Source organism: Alternaria hordeiaustralica, assembly GCF_023758085.1.
Source record: "Alternaria hordeiaustralica strain BMP 2776 chromosome Unknown scaffold_1, whole genome shotgun sequence".
In the NCBI taxonomy this organism is placed as follows: Eukaryota; Fungi; Ascomycota; class Dothideomycetes; order Pleosporales; family Pleosporaceae; genus Alternaria; species Alternaria hordeiaustralica.
The window spans coordinates 3741380-3758007 of NW_026056773.1; the positions used below are offsets into that span (position 1 = coordinate 3741380).

The window sequence follows — 16628 nt, forward strand, 5'->3', positions numbered from 1 at the left end:
GTCCCCCCGCGTTTGCGGCGCCAATTGAAGCCATGGTCACGTCGCCAGCTGTTCCCGAGTACGCGCAACCTACTAGCTTTCAATCTACACATGTTTTACATATGCGCCCACCTGCATCCTTGCTGCTATTTTCGAGTCACAACACATCATCATGGCGCATTTCTGCTGTAATCTCTTCTAACACGGCTCTAGAATCTACGAGGACGAGCTACACTCCGCAATCGAAGCGCGCTCGGAATCTCTGCAGACCCTACGAGAGCTGGGCCCGCCAGATCTGGTCCACCTGATAAAGCAGCCCATCAAGAATGCGACAAAACAGGTCCGTAGTACCTTCGACCGCACAGTGGCCGCGATCCCAATTTGACATGTGATTAGATTGGCGTCTACCACCACGTCTCCGGCGTAGACGCTTCCTCGTCTGCCAGCTTGGCAGCCTACATCAACACCCTCACATACTCTGCGCACGATAAGCAAAACAAGGTCGTCTCTGGGCTGTATTGGTAGGGGAATGTCTCCTTGCGGCGCTGGCAATTGCTGACCGAGCAGCTGCTACAATGCCTTCTCACGCCTGGACATGCGCGTGCAGGTCTACATCCCTGGCACTGTCGAGAGCTACTGCATCGATGAGCGCGGCGACAAACGAGTAGCCACCGACGAACTCTGGCTAGAGACCTACCTGTGTAGCGTACTGCGCGCATATTCTTATGCCGACGATGGCTCCGGCGACACGATCAAGAAGATCGTTGGTGTGCGGAGATTCAATCCCATCACAAGTACCGAGAGCGAGCACAAATTTCTGGATGCAGCAGAGCGCCTGTTCTTCAACGGTATGACATTCGCTTGCATGATGATATCTCCGCTAACGCAATTCAGGCTGGCAATTAGGATCTGATCCCGAGATTCAAGTCCCAAATCTCGTCTCGAACCACTTGACTACGGGTCTTCTCGACTACATTCATACCACTGGTAGATATACTTCAGGCATCAATCTGTTCGAGAAATTGCGAACTCGCGATCCGGAGATCTCTTCCCTACTGGCGCGGGTATACATCGAGGCAGACGAGGAGGTGCAGGCAGTCCAACTGCTACACGAGGCCATCCAAGAATTGCCCATGGATTACTCTCTGCTCGACTGCCAAGCCGAGTTCTGCAACAAGAAGGGCCGCGGCGACCTGGCGCTTGAGATTGCTAAGAGGAGCGTTGTGTCTGCACCTAGTGAGTTTGGCACATGGGCGCGCTTAGCAGAGATATACGTCAGCCTCGAGCAGTGGGACATGGCATTGTTGACTCTTAACTCATGTCCCATGTTCACCTACCAGGACAAGGACGCACCACGGATGCCCGAGCCACAGCGAGTCTTTCTGCCTGTCATGCCAGAAGCCATGTGCGACGAGATTGAAGATTCCAACATCGACGATATGGAGCTTGTGCACCCAACTCTGAGGAAGCTGCACGCTGCGGGTTTCAAGGGTACCTTCCTCAAAGCCTACATTCTGCTGACCGAGATTACAAAGAAGATAGGCTGGGATCAATTACTCAAGATACGAAGCCAAGTCTTCGTCATGGAGGAGGAATACCGCCATGAAAAGACCGCACAGCAACCGCATTCTCGCAGCGCCAGCACAACAGCGCTCCGTTCTCCTTCTCCAAACACACACGCCCAGCAAACAAATGGTGACCATGGCGAAGTCGAGGAACGTTCCTCCGCTGAGATATCCAACACGAACGGCGAATCATCGTCTGCGGCCGCCGAAGCAGTCAACGATCTCGAGAAGCCCATGCACACTGTCGCCTCTGAAGTTGTGAAAGCCGGCAGCGAAGACCCTCACGCACACGACGCCGCAAACAACGGCAACCCATCGCAACCAAACTACACACACTTCCAGAACAAGCGCCTCTGCGAACGCTGGCTCGACAACCTCTTCATGGTCCTGTACGAGGATCTGCGCGTATACACGATATGGCGAACTGAGATGGCGCAGTACAGGCAGCAACAACTTCTGTACAAGAAGAGCAGTGAGGAGTGGGAGATCTTAGGTGAACTCGCCGAGAGACTGCATCACACAGAGGAGGCAGTGGAAGCATACGAGAACTGCCTGCAAATTAAGTTCTCACCAAAAGCCATGAGAGGCGTCCTGAAGCTAGGCGAGGAGAGGAAACAAGTCAGGGACGTTACAGCCGCGTTGATCAGACTGGTCACCTGGCAGTACCGATGGTACTCCGAGGTAAGTCTACCTTCACCCTTTCTAACATCGTTCCGAAACTAACATATAACCTCACCAGTTCTCACCCTCCCTCCTCTACACAATCCGCAAACTCATCGAAGAAGAAGGCGCCGTCAAAATCCGCAGCATCATCCAGGGTACCTCGCTACCCCAGCACGTCCTCGATCTCACACACCAGTATGCCGCGCTGTGTGCGGCATTTAGGAGCAGTGGTAGCGATGGTTAGAAGCCGTCGCCTCTCAAAATCTACGGCTATACCAACAACAGTCTTGACCTCCAGGGGCGTACCTGGAAGGACGAGAAGGCGAAGTGGTTGGCTGCTGGATAGCTTTGTGTTAGTGTGCGCGTGTGTATGTGTTAATGCATGGAAGCGTTGGTGTTGGAGACGGTGTATGTTAGACCGTTAATTGAGTCCATTGCCCTCTTCACAAAATGTCTTTGCAGCCTTGTACTTGCTCTGCGTGTACCATTTCAGTGCCTAGATATTTCGTCGAGGGAACAATCGATTGGCATTCATTTATCCTGCTTCACTGAGAATCTCATGAACATCCACACTCGACATGCCGTTGTCCATGTTCTTGCAACCAATGTATTCATTTTGTATCGTCACAAGCCGGGGGATCGTACCAGGCAGCCGTTGCGCGCCATGTCACGTAACCTCGTCCTTAAGGAGATAGATAGTAGACAGTAGAAGACCCCATGTAAAAGCCCAGGATGAACACCGCTCCATGCTCCCCCATACACCGCTCCATCTTTCTCCTCTCCAAGCCCAAAAGTGATACCGCTTAACGGTAAGACTTCTGGTACCTGGCGCGCGCACCTGGACCGCCGAACTTCTTGGGCTCGCACCGCCTGTTGTCGGCAACAAGCAGTGTGCGGTCGTACTGGATCAGGGCCTGCTTGAGCTGGTTCTTCGAGTGCTCGTCGACGTACTTTTGGTAGTAGGCGATGATGGATTTGGCGATGGCTTGGCGGATGGCGTAGACTTGCGAGGTGTGTCCACCACCAGAGACGCGGACGCGGATGTCGACATCGGCTGCGCATGTTGTTAGTATTTTGCCCGCAATTCCTCCGCGTGTGCCGCCCTGGGGTTTCGTGTGTGCGTACCGAACTTGTCAACACCGAGGATGAGGATGGGCTCGTAGACCTTGAATCGCAAGATCTCGGGCTGGACGAGGGAAAGAGGCTTTCCGTTAACCTTGACGAGACCCTTTCCGGCCTAGAATTTCATCGTAAGTATGCTGTTCGGATGCGCGTTCGATCGTGGCATTGCGTGTGTACCTTGCAGTGGGCGACAGCTGTGGGCGGTATTGTTAGCCTTGTTCTTCTTCTTGCTCTGGGGTGTCGGGCGGCGGGCTTTGCGTACCAGTCGCGGTCTTCTTCTTGCCGAAGCATTGCACGCTCTGGGAGGCCATGTTGGGCGACTGTGGAATGTGCGTGCGGTTAGTACGGGTGGGCGTGGTCGGTTTGGCTGTCGTCGATGGGTGGAAGTTACCCGACGATGTTGCATGTCGAAATTCAGTGGGCGCACGGACCCGCTATCCCTGTAAGCGATTAGCGTCGCGGCGGGCTAGCGCCGTCAACTCCAGAAGCCGCGCATCTTCAACCTTGCCACGAGGATTCAGATCTTGATCCAGATCATCTATCGTTCCTTTCTCATAATTGCCGGTGTGGAAGTCGATGTCGCCTGCACAGATATTTTTTCGAGACCCCACATCGTTGTGAAAGAATATATTGTCGGCATTGCAATTATCACTACCCAGTTGCGAAAGTAAATATTGGGGAGCCCTGCGTATTGCGCGCGTGCCGGAAGGTTCTATAAAATCTCAGCGTTTCCTGCTTGCCGGCAGTCACATCAATCGGTCTCATCGCCGAACCGATTCATTTGTCACTCACTGAGATCTTTTGACCGGCATATAAGTGCTGAGATCCAGGCATGTCGAATCGTCTTCCAAAATCTCAAGAAGCAGTTCCTGAAGATTCGTCTCATCAACTCTATGTCTTTGGAAGTAATGGAGAAGGCCAACTGGGAATACCAGCAGCGGAGATAGTCAGCACTCCAACTCGAGTTCTTCGTTTTACAACCACCGGCAGCCCTTTTCCTCTTGATAAGATAAAATCCATAAGAGGTGGCGATAATCATACACTGTTTCTCACTACAACCGGCGTAGTCTACGGGGTTGGTGACAATCGCAAAGGTCAGCTGAAAAGGGAGAAATCCCCACCTCGACTCGAATTGTTTCATATATTGGGCCTTGATAACAGCTTCGCGGCCGCTACATGCGAGTCGTCAGCTTCCGTCCAGCACGTCGGCGACCTTCCATACAGCGCGATCAAAATACACGGTTCTAACAGCTGGGGTGAGCTTGGCTTATACGACGAAAGCTATGTCCAGTCTCTGCGCACATCTGAGGAGACCTTTGCCCACATTCTGCTTTCAAGCAAGGTAGCTGATCTTGCAGCTGGAGTTTGGCACTACGTCGTCATAATGCAAGATGGTTCGGTCTATGGTTGGGGGAAAGGTCGACTCGGCCAACTCGGAGATGCGCTTTTGAACTGCAAAGTCGGGGCGCCTACCAAGATCGAAGGGATACCGTTTAAACCCAAGAAGGTGGTATGTGGCAAAGATTTCACATACTTAGTCAGCGATCCAGCCGAGGGTGAACACCAGCTACTCGGCAAAGACAAGTTCAACATCATCTCGAATATGCCCGAACACGTCAAGAACTGGAAAGACATCGGCGCTACATGGCACGCCATCTTCGTGCTCTTCAACGACGGAACGCTTACCGCGTGGGGAAAAGAGAATATGTGGAAGCTACTACCACCCGATCTACCCCTTTTGGACAGCGTTGCCGTTGGGTCGGATCACATCCTCGCTGTGACGAAAGAAGGCAAATTAATATCATGGGGTTGGGGTAAACATGGGAACTGTGGCGACCTGTCAAATATTGGAGTTGAGATGAAGAACGATATGGTCAGCGGGTTCTGGAACGAAATCAGCATACCAGGAGAGATCCAGACGATTGGGGCTGGGTATTGTACTAGCTTCGTGGTTACGAAACAAGATTGAAGACCCGCTAATTACAAGAGTATCATTATAATCTACGTGTACCAACGTTGCGGTCAGTCATTCATGTACAGCAGTTCCGTCACCCATCGAACCCAACAACTCAGAAATCCTCTCTAACCAAACTCCACTCCGCCACAGTCCCCCCATCCGTAGCATTCTCCACGAAGAGATTCCCTCGAATACTCAAATGCGCATATCGTCCGCTCCAAACGCTGTGCTCAAGAGTGACGTTCGTCTGATTGCCAATGTACGTCTTGATCTCATATGCCGTAACTGGATCCCAAGGCGCACTTATCTTCACCTCGCCTGCTGTTACCTTCCTCACATCTTCATCGAGTTCTGAGTTGGGTTGACTTTTGAATGGAGGTAAAGTGGTATTGGAGAAGTAAACTTCGAAGTGTGAAGGTGGCTGATTACCCCAATCCATTACGACTTTTTTGACGGGGTAGAAAGATGAGTCGCTGAGATCTACGGTTAGGTAGCTGGTGATGTTTGCAAGTTTGGGCTGCCACTTCGTACTTGCAGCGCCGTCGATGGCCGCGATGGGGAATTGACCGGGCTTGTTACCTTGCGGTGGTGGGAGAAGGGCTTTACATTGCAGGATGTTGCCACCGACCGTGAGTATCTCGCTCATTGGTCGATTGCGGACTACGAGTGGTTCGTCTCCGAGTTCGTACGTTGTGTTATCACGGTTGCTGCGGGTACCGATCGTGACGGGAATGGGCTTATCAAAGTACGTCGCGTTCGCCGAGGGCAGAGTGTAATTTTCTCGTGGCAGACGTGCCAAAGTTGTATGCGTCGAGTTGGACGTAGCATTGATACCATGACCCATCCAATAGAAGGTGCGGTAGTTCAGATGTGGGATCTGCGGCGGCAGCGTGGGATCGATGTCTAGCCTGTCGTAGTAGAGGCCGAGACCAAGATATCCGAAGATACCAACGCGGTTAGTTCCCCCCATGCCGGTCAAGAAAGGGAAGGCAGGATGTGTTCCTCCGTTCTCGTCAACGTTGTCGATGAGTTGCTCGGAGTATTGATACCATGGTGCGCGGACGTATGGCGAAGATGAGTAAACGTCGTAGGTGAAACTCGAGCAGCCAGATGGTGAGACTTCATTTGCGACGACGGCAAACGAAGAGTATGTCATGGCAGGGCCATCGAGAGACTGCTTCGCCGCGTAGTAGTCCAGGTTGGCTAAGCTGTATGGGTTGGGGTAATGTAGTAGGTCGTCGACCAGAACAACGTCTAAATAGAGGTTATGATTAGTGACTCAACTGTCGAAGAGGTGGATGTTACTTACCAGCTTGCTTAACCGCTACTGACCCATTCATTCCAGTGTACTCAACAATGATGCCAGCATTCTCGTTGATTGGAATTTGCATATTGGATGCCTTGTCTGCCCAGCTAGCATTAGGGCTGCGTCCAAACCAGCTGTTGAACTCGTTCGTCTCGAGGAAATGACGTTGCATGAGTGCAGTGGTAAAAGCAATGTTGTTGACCTGGTTGGCGTATTCGTCCGGGTCCGTAGCATTCCAGAGCTCGTATGCGCCAGATGTTTCGTTAAAGTCCAGCAACTGGCCAAAGAAATGCGCAATGGCATTCGAAATTGGAAGGAGGGTGTCGTTGAAGTATTCTCCATCTCCAGTGATGATCAAATGGTTGTTCAGGGCAAGGCTGATGTCGCCGTTAAGGTGATATTCGTAGTCGAAGCAAGCGCCAGTTCCCGTGCAGTTGCCGAAACGTCCGCTAGTCCATGGATATACAGCTCCTCCAGGCGTAAATCTACCAGTCTGATTCTTGCTCGATTGATACGCAGTTTCGACGTTGCGTTGCGCTTGATCGAAATGCTCTACGCGATACTTGATGACGTTCTGAGCGTGTTGCGGATGCGATACTTGGACTCCTGGGGCCATCCATACGTCTGCATCCCAGAATATCATACCGCCGTAGCAGTCTGAGCCCAGCCCACAGACTGGAATACTGTATATGTCGAGCTTTGTATTGTTGTTGGCTGCAGCCACAGCATTGGGTCCGACCATATTCGATAGCAAGTAGAATGGGTTGGTTCGTGCCATGATATGCAATGTTCGTGCGTCTGGATCTTCCGGGAGAGATCCGTTCGGTAGGTGGTAATCGTCAACCGAGTCCGGTGTTAGTATAGACTCCCACTCTTCAATATGAGAATGCAACAGCTTGTAGTAACCCTCTTCGGCACCGGATTGTGAGGCGTCGCGTGCTACATTCTGCGGATCCGGGAAAGCATCAGTCGATGCAACTCCTATGAACTTGGTGATTTCGGTGGGACGGAAGGCGACAAGTTCGACCGGGAGAGACTGCGCAATGGTTGAGCCATTGCCGCCACTGAAGATGCCGCCGGCTATTTCACTACGAGCAGTAAGATTGACCCAATCGCTGCCACTCAGAGTCGAATATACATAAGCCTTTACGTCGGTGATGTTTCCCGGGCTGACAGCGGACCAGATCGTAGGCGTGTCTTCTTCAAACTTCTTCTCAACGAAGTCTGAGCGAACAGCACAGTCACCGTCAAGAACGTCGTACACCGTCACGTTGAGGTCGCGTGTCGCAGTCAGTCTTAGCCTGACTGCTGCTTTATTGACATAAAGCTTGTGCACAAACATCTGATAGTCCACGTCAACTGTCCCATCTCCGGAACCACCAGGCCGCCAATTGTATCGCCAGCTTGCAATTCCAGCTTTTACATCTAGACTCGATACGAAATCCGATATGTGGTCGGGGTTGACTGACGCATTCAAGAATTCACCGTTGGCTTCCACAACGATACCACTAGCATGTGGGATGCCAGCAGTAAAGCTCTCCCACCCATACTGATACAGCCAAGGGTAGTTCGTTCCGTTTGTTCGTGGCTGACTATTCCAGAAGCCTGCGATGGTCGAGAAAGCTTGTCGTCTGCTGAACAGCGGCCACCCACTTATAACGTCGCCGTCCACTGGCTCATCCACTTCGAAAAAAGGTCCTGCCAATGCTACATTGATGCCAAAGTAGCCATTTGCAAGCGTTAGGCGGGACTGGTAGTGGCCTTGGTCCAGGGCATGTGTCGCTATAACCCAATTCTGGTCATCCCATGTTACGCCCTTGAACTGTTCATGTTCACTGCTGGTGGAACAATGAACTAAGCGGATCGAAGCTAAAAGCGCAACGGTAGCTCGACGGAGGTTTGTCGATAGCATGTCCTGCTATCGAGAGAAGAGTAGGAACGTGATAACGGAGCAGCACCCGACGTGTTCAAGGCACGTCGGCCTTAAAGCAGTCCTAAAACAAGGTACAAAGCCATGCCGATCAAGCATTATTGGCACTAGAGACTTCCACGGGACGCCGCCCGTTCGTCTCTTTTACCTTTTTCTACACCGCTAGGCACGGGCTAGCTGCTGCGATCGCTCGTCATACGCTCCTTTTGCGGGCGCTAGCTGAGTCGCCCAGCATACTTGCGCGACAGTTTCATAGCTTCATTCAATGTCCATCAGGTAGCGAGAGAGTCTGGGAACGATGTGGTTGAACAAAGGTTTGATGCGTCGTTGTGGTCCTTGGCAAATGATGAGGACGCGTCGATTTCGAGCACCGCAGGCGATTAGAGCCGAAGCTGTCGGGATCGTGCGCATGTGACGTCACGGCTGACATCCCAACGAAGCCCTGGAGACTAAACTTGTCGCCTTATCATTCATCGGATGCCAAATATTGCCGATCGCATCGAACCCGTCCAACAATGTTCCCAGGAGCTGTTCTATCGCGAGACTTTGGAGCTGGCCGTCAGCTTGCGGTTAGGCCGCCCAATCTGTGAGTGGCTGAGTCGCGCCATCACGAAGCGTAAGCACAGGGCATTCTCAGCTGAATGACAACTGTCCACACTCCACCCGCCATGGCCCGGCGCATCGCGTCCAAGCTCAGAAGACGCGCCAGGAAGACTAAGAAAGATATTTACCTCCCTCTCGATGCTGCGACGCGTGCAATCCGTGTGCTACACCTTCACCCTGGCGCCGGGGAGGATGCCATTCGCGCAGAGCTCCAGGCCTCTTCCATTGACGATGTTCGAGGGCGCTATATCGCAATTTCGTACACGTGGGGTTCCGAAGGCGTCGCTCGCCAGGTTCTGATAACGTGCAACGGGAAGCCAGTTTCTGTTTCTGAGAATCTTTCCACGGCTCTGCGCAAACTTCGACAACCGGACCATGAGGTTCTGCTCTGGGCGGACGCGCTGTGTATTAATCAATCAGATGCTTCGGAGAGAACTAAACAAGTTGGCTTGATGGGTGATATATACAGCAACAGTCGCGAGACGATCATATGGCTTGGCGAACCAACGCTCGGTGAGGATATTGGCTCCCGCTTTTTGAAAGGCAATGCTTCCGAGATAGCGTGGACAGGTGATTCCAGAGACAGCGACCTGCGGCAGGAGTTTATGCTCGATTTTGAGCACACTTGTAAGGTAGCACCGTTGGTCGCACTGGCAGACACACCCGCGGCGAACACAGGGCCGGATATTTTCGGTGCGTTTTGTGTAATCCAGGACTTTGCCGAAGACATCTCGTACCCTCTACTCAATTTGCTGGATCGGAACAAAGCCACTATATCGGAACGCATCGAATATCCAAGGAGACATGGCCTGATTGCGACAAACAGCCGTTGGCATGGGTCACAGTCTCTTAGGGTGTGGGACGGTCTCGCAAGATTAATGAAAAGGGCTTGGGTGATTATCCACGTTGTCTTCATTTGGTCTGAACTGACAATAGAGCTGGCAGTGGCAGCGCATTTGGGTCATCCAAGAGACCGTACTCTCGAGAAACGCCACGGTACATTACGGCATGCTTTCAGCCCCCTGGTCAATGTTCGCTAGCGCCGCCATTAATTATGTCCAGCAGCGTCACACCTTGTGCCTGGATCTGGCTGGGACGCTCTATGGGCAAGACACACTGGATCAGTTCAGCAACTTCGTGCTTCGAATCGAAGAGACAAGACGTTGTCACGAGAGTAGCTCCGAAAAGGCGACGTTGCTGGATCTGCTTTGGAAGTTTCGACCCCTACAGGCGACTGACAAACGAGACAAAGTTTTTGCTCTCCTCGGATTGACTACGGACTGGCAAGGCTTGCCAGCCTTGGTTCCCGATTACAATAGCGATGCGACGAAAATCTTCACTCGCACGACTTGGGGCAACCTACGACGAACAGGATCGCTCTCAGTCCTTGCAGGAGACCTTGAAGCTGTCCTGAATCGCAAACGTCTTGAAGGTCTTCCTTCTTGGGTAATGGACTGGTCGCTACCATGTCTTCCGGTTGAAATAGAAAGAGTCGGCTCATTGAACATGTACAACGCAAGCGGTAACCGTGAAGGCCCAGTTCGGTACCATCCGGAGAATAATGCACTAGAGCTTGAGGCTGTGTACATCGACTACGTGTCCACTATTGGTGAGGTTAGCCGACATACACAGATCAGCGATACATACGCCGTCATAAAGTCCTGGAAGCTGCTCACTAATCTCTTCCTGCAAGACTCAAAGCCATATCCTACTGGTGAGCTATATCAGAATGTCTTTTGGCGGACATTGGTCGGGGATTTGATACGAACGGGTACTGCTCCGAATACTCGCGATACGAAGAGCTCTTATCGCCGAGCTACAAAAGACGATTACGAGTCCTATAGGGCGTGGAGTATGTGGTCTCGATGCATCTCACGAGACACGTTCTCTCGAACAGCTTCGTTTTCGCAGCGCGACCTTGATGAAGGCATATCTGGGGTACATCACGCTCTCAAAACTGCGACAGCGTCCCGACGTTTTTTCCTTACCAAATCTGGATACATGGGTATTGGCCCAAGAACGACCGTCGTGGGCGATAGAGTGCATGTTTTCAAGGGCGGAAATGTGCCGTTCATCGTCCGGAAAGATGGATTAGTCACTGCGAATGGTGATGGAGAAGTTTCAGGCCCTAGCGATAGGCCAGTGGGTGATAGCTTTCGCTTGATAGGTGACTGCTTTGTTTACGGGTTGATGGATGGCGAAGCCTTCACGCAAAATTCTCGGCATGCTGGAAAAATCAATATAGTTTGATCATCCGGTTCAACACTTTCTCGAGATCGGCCATAACTAGCAGCAGAACTTATTTCGCATACCAAACTGATAATATATGTACAGGAGAACGAAACAACACCACTCCACCAGACCTCACAGTTGTCACCCTACCGCGGAAGTTTGAACATGTATCCATGCGCGGGGTACCGACATCTCACGAACGTAGTGGCCTACCACTTGCGCTCTGCCTTCAACTTCCTCCACCAATCCCTCAGCATCCAAGCATCGAACTCGGTGATCTCCATGGCGCTACCGGCCATCATGATGAAGTTGGTCTGACCCTGGGGCACCCAATCGTAGAAGTCTAGTATATGTTTAGTACCAATCGTTACGAAAGAGATCGACAACATACCTAGAAGACCGAAGCCGTGGCCCATCTCGTGGAGCAAGATGTGAATATTTTCCTGGTCGATGTTGTTCAGGAAGTAGTCCGGACCAATCTCCTCTCCCCAGTTGTATCCGTAGCCGCCCATCTGGCCCTCAAGACTCTCATCAAGCCATAGGCTGATGTCGTAGCGGCTGGCCTCACCACCGGGGCACTGGCTCATGTCGCCATCCAAATGAGCGGCGCGATAGCAGCGAGTATCGCACTCGGGTACGCCGTCGCCATCGGTGGTAGTGTAGATGTCTAGCCCGGTAACATCACCCTCGATGACGTTCTTGTCCTTGACAGCGTAGCCGACAACGTTAACATTGAGTTCAGTAAGGGGGAATCCTTCGAATCCAACGAGTACGTCGAACCACTTCTGCATCGAGCGCTGCAAAGCTTTGACGGTGGATGCGCGCGCACTCGCAGTGCTTTTACCCGAGTGGTTCCAGCGGACACAGTAGTTGATACTCCCGTTGTTGGCCATCATCTGATCAATGATCCAGTTCTTGTCTTGAAGGCCTTGGGGGTTCTCCTTCATGGTCTGCTTCCATACCTGGTCTAGACCGGTGACCATGTCGGAAGGCGGGTTCCATGTCGTCGCTTTGGGAATTGGTGCGGGTGAAGTCGAATCTTCCGCGCGGGCGAAGACGCTGCGCTGTTCGAGCGAACAAAAGCGACGGTCGATATGCTTGATTGTTGGGTGTGCCAGCGCACCCAGACCGAAAGCTGAAAATGCGATAATGGAATTGAAGTTCACCATGGCGGTGATATAAACGAGTGACAATGAAGATAAAGAAACAAACAGAGAGCGAAACAAAATGAATGTGAATGGTCGGTTTCTCAGTCAACCCAACAGCTGCACATCACACCTGTTATACTATGAACGTCGTACATGTCGTACAATCATTTTCACGGAATACGCGTATAGGATTGTTGACCCTGAGGCGGCCAGGAAGTGGTGGGTCAAATCGGACATTGCGAACCGAAGTAGGATTGTTCGCAATGATCTATCGCGTAATGCAGGTTCCACGTTTGCGGGAACAACTGCTACGTCTATTTCGTGAATAGTAAACACATGAGGCTGGGTGTTTCATGAAGAAACAACTTGTCGTGTGTTTGGATTAGAGGACCTCGGGAAGGTGCGGGTGGGGCTGTTGGCACGTGCAGACTCAAATTTCTCCGTAAGATGCGAGACGCGAGGGATTCCAGCATGGCATTGTGTTCTGGCGAACATCCTCGACCTCATACGGCATGCACTTCGTTTGCATGGAGAGCTGATCTAGTACTATTGAATAAGCATTTTTCCTTAGAAGTGGTACCCAGGTATCTATCTAGATACATTCATCACATGCGGCTTATTTCCATTCTCGGTATATTCGCACACTCGGTGCATTCATAAAATCGGTGCATTCCAAGACGAGTATGGGCACTAGGTCTGCACATGTATCGCGGTAGGTTTGATGGATTGGTACACTTGGCATAGTGTGAGCACGTTGGGCGCGAGGCTGCTTTCGCCGCGATTTACGATGGATAGTCCAAGTCTGGTAAAAGTTGTAGGGCATGTCAAGTACGGCCGTACCGTGTAGACTCGTGGTCTACTTGGAACAGCTGTCTCTTTGCTGTCGATCAAGTTGAAGATACATACCGAGCGCGTTGGCATAAGTACTGCTTCAAGCGGCTGCAGGCCTAAAAGAAACTGCCAAAGTTACCCATCTTCCACCCCAAAGGAGAATAAACACAACATCGGACATGACACTCGCTCAGGATATCCTCGCTCTTGCTAGTAAGGGGCCAGCAGGTCTCGAGGAGGCTGACCGGCTCGCCTTACTGCAGGCTTCCGAGAAACTCACACAAGCCCTGGAGACACCCATGGACAAGTTTCTGCGTCATTTCTTCGTGCGTCTTTTCGATATTGATATCCATTCTCCATACCGCATACATACCCACTACACCATAACACAGGACTGACGATGCTAGGCAATTTACGACCCAATAGTGATCATCCTCGCCGTTGACCTCAACCTTGTCGACATCGCCATAGCAAACAATGGGCCCATTACCGCCGCCGAGCTGGCAGAGAAGAGCAAAGCAGACCTAAGATTAATCAGTAAGTTTTCTTCCGTCCAAAATATCACAAAGCATCACTTACTGATCCAATCAAGACCGCATTCTCAAGATGCTAGTACCCGAAGTTTTCACCTCAACATCTGACTCTCCACAACGCTACACCCCAACTGCCTTCGGCCGAGCCATAGCAAAGGGCGCGCCCCTGCGCAGCGCCATCATCCACTTCCACTACCACTTCCGTTCGGCCGTCAAGTTCCCCGATTACTTCGCCGCAAATGGGTACAAGCACCCTGTAGATGCGCGCGACAGCCCCTTCTGCTTCGCCTATGGCTGCAAAGGCGAGACCTACTTTGACTTCATGAACAAGCCAGAAAATAAGAAGATGTTCGACGCATTCAACGAAACGATGACGCTGGTGAAGCCAGGTGAGCACAACAAGTTTGTGCAATCGTACCCGGTCAAGGAGCGCCTCGCCATTACCGAACCCTCGCGCCCTCTGTTCGTCGATGTTGGCGGCGGCGTAGGCCATCAAGTAGTCAAGTTCTGCGAGCGGGCGGAAGGGTTGCCGGGTGTGCGCATGCTGTTGGATCTTCCGAGCGTTATCGCGCAGGCTAAAGGTCTACCTGATGGCGTTGTAACGGTCGGACACAGTTTCTTCGATCCCTTCCCACCGGTTGTCAAGGGCACCAAGGCTTTCTACCTGCGCATGCTTCTACACGACTGGCCAGAGATGCAGGCACTTACCATCCTGACAAACATCGTGAACTCGATGGCTGAGGATAGTGTGGTGTTGATTCACGAGGTCATCCTACCAGAGACGGAGGCGGAGGTTGTGCATTTCGATGCCAAGATGGACTGGCAGATGATGAACTTGGGCTCGTCAGAACGCACCGAGGCGCAGTGGAAGGACTTGTTTGGAAAGGCAGGTTTGGAGATAAGAGGGTTGTGGTGGGAAGAGGAGGGTACGAAGGGTAAGAAGGCGCTAATGGAGCTTGGATTAAAGAAGTAAGGTTTTTCATCGCCGAATTGAACTATTAAATATATTGCCCAGGATGCAAGGTTACTGCTGTGTCTGGGAGAAGTACCGCAGAGCGTGTGACGCGTTCGTGTTATAACAACGCGTCGTAGCGGTTCCAAGATTGCGATGATGCCCACCTGGGCAGGCGGCGAGTTCAGCTAGAGGACTTCGCGTGAAGGTCCAAGCGCAACCCCACTTCACCCGGGGCTGACCGTCCGGACAAGCACCTTTCACAGCCTACCATATCCCTTCACCACGCCTGCGAATGCTGACGGGCCACTAGCGACAGTTTTTTAATACTAAACACTTACGTAGTTACTCAAGCCTGCAGCAGGCATTGCACTGCCACGCTGCAGCGCCATCAAATACAGCACTGCCTGATGCAAACAATAGTGCAGCCTCTCTACCACTTCATCGCCTTCCATCATCAAGGTCGCGACAGACCCTTTCCCTACACGAAGAGATTACAACGGCCATACTGTGAACGCCCTTTTTAATGAAACTTGAAGTATGAGCGTGCGAGGCTGACGCGACTCGTGACGATCTCAGCCCGCAGAGGACATCGCGTTTGCAGTATCCTACCTTCCGCAGTGGTACGACCAGAAGCTGATTACATGGTCATATACTGGCGCGCTTTAGCGGGGCGGTTGATTGTACAAAACGCGCGTTATCGCTAGTCCCGCTCGCAAGCATGAGCGGTCCTTACACCGACGCGCCGCTCAGTCGGCACAAGGGAAGCCAGGAGTTCAGACTCGTCGAACTGCAACCCAACAGCCTCTCAGATCCTATACGATGCATCCTCCGCGCCTATTCCTTCGACTCGAATCCACCATCATATACCGCTCTTTCATACACTTGGGGTCCGAAAATAAAACACGAAATCATCGAACTGAACGGTGCTTGCTTTTCTGTTGGTCGCAGTCTGTGGACGTTCCTGGAGCAGATGCGTCTTCAAAGCAGATTCGGCATGTATTGGATCGATGCTGTCTGTATTGACCAGGAGAGTGTGTTGGAACGGAACCATCAGGTGCAAATGATGCGACAAATCTACAGCAATGCCCATTCTGTTTCAATCTGGCTGGGCGAGGCAGATAGACAGGCGACGAGCGACATAGCTATGGACTTTTTGAGCCAGCGGCAACAGCTTGTAACAGTCACTGCCCACCCTTGGCACACCGGTATACAGTATACCCAGGCTTATTACGACCACATGTGTGAACCAACAATTCCTGGAAATCGATCCGGAGGAAATACCTACTCTGCCAAGGCGTACTACGACGACGTGACTGCGCAAATAGTGTCTAGAAGAGCACCACTTGAGACTCCTGACTACCCTGAGGCTTGTTATCACGATGTGACTTCGCAAACAGTCTCTGGAAGAACATCGCATGAAAGCCCTGGCAATCCTGAGGTTCACTGCGACCGCTTGGCTGTGCAGATGAGCTTTGAACAAAAGTCGGAACAATTTCCATGGAGCAAACTGCAAGCACAAGCTGTATTGACGCTTTATAACAAGCCGTATTGGTCGAGAATCTGGATTGTACAGGAGGTATTCCTAGCGAAAAACCTTGTGGTATTATGTGGATCAAGGCAATGTGATTGGCGCGCGGTGGAGAATCTGAACTTCGATATACAGCATCTTCAAGCGACGAGCTTCCCCGGCACCATTACCGAGTTCAAAACCTCTGGGGCAAGCAAGCTCGTTCGTGCAAGACTGTCGTATCATTCAGGCAAAGGCAATGCAGATTTCGTCGAGCATTTGGTTTCTTTTTGTGAT

At 51.8% G+C, this 16628-nt stretch overlaps 6 protein-coding genes across 6 annotated transcripts; 3 read left to right on the forward strand and 3 right to left on the reverse strand.

The window, feature by feature from the left end:
* Positions 1–32: 32 nt before the first annotated feature.
* On the forward strand, positions 33–2451 carry J4E84_001211 (uncharacterized protein; the record flags this gene model as incomplete). Its single annotated transcript, XM_049383845.1, has 6 exons — positions 33–58; positions 193–343; positions 376–500; positions 547–827; positions 874–2225; positions 2284–2451. 6 exons carry the CDS (start codon positions 33–35, stop codon positions 2449–2451), a joined length of 2103 nt encoding a protein of 700 aa, XP_049249363.1.
* Positions 2452–3010: 559 nt separating this feature from the next.
* On the reverse strand, positions 3011–3640 carry J4E84_001212 (uncharacterized protein; the record flags this gene model as incomplete). The annotated part of the gene is made up of 4 exons (XM_049383846.1): positions 3011–3261; positions 3333–3444; positions 3507–3523; positions 3592–3640. 4 exons carry the CDS (start codon positions 3638–3640, stop codon positions 3011–3013), a joined length of 429 nt encoding a protein of 142 aa, XP_049249364.1.
* Positions 3641–4713: 1073 nt separating this feature from the next.
* On the forward strand, positions 4714–5298 carry J4E84_001213 (uncharacterized protein; the record flags this gene model as incomplete). Its single annotated transcript, XM_049383847.1, has 1 exon — positions 4714–5298. One exon carries the CDS (start codon positions 4714–4716, stop codon positions 5296–5298), a length of 585 nt encoding a protein of 194 aa, XP_049249365.1.
* Positions 5299–5398: 100 nt separating this feature from the next.
* Positions 5399–8504, reverse strand: J4E84_001214 (uncharacterized protein; the record flags this gene model as incomplete). Its single annotated transcript, XM_049383848.1, has 2 exons — positions 5399–6540; positions 6596–8504. 2 exons carry the CDS (start codon positions 8502–8504, stop codon positions 5399–5401), a joined length of 3051 nt encoding a protein of 1016 aa, XP_049249366.1.
* A 3062-nt stretch (positions 8505–11566) lies between these two features.
* Positions 11567–12526, reverse strand: J4E84_001215 (uncharacterized protein; the record flags this gene model as incomplete). The annotated part of the gene is made up of 2 exons (XM_049383849.1): positions 11567–11700; positions 11749–12526. The coding sequence occupies 2 exons, from the start codon at positions 12524–12526 to the stop codon at positions 11567–11569; spliced, it is 912 nt and encodes a 303-aa protein (XP_049249367.1).
* A 989-nt stretch (positions 12527–13515) lies between these two features.
* Positions 13516–14842, forward strand: J4E84_001216 (uncharacterized protein; the record flags this gene model as incomplete). Its single annotated transcript, XM_049383850.1, has 3 exons — positions 13516–13662; positions 13744–13873; positions 13929–14842. 3 exons carry the CDS (start codon positions 13516–13518, stop codon positions 14840–14842), a joined length of 1191 nt encoding a protein of 396 aa, XP_049249368.1.
* Between the last annotated feature and the right edge of the window lie 1786 nt (positions 14843–16628).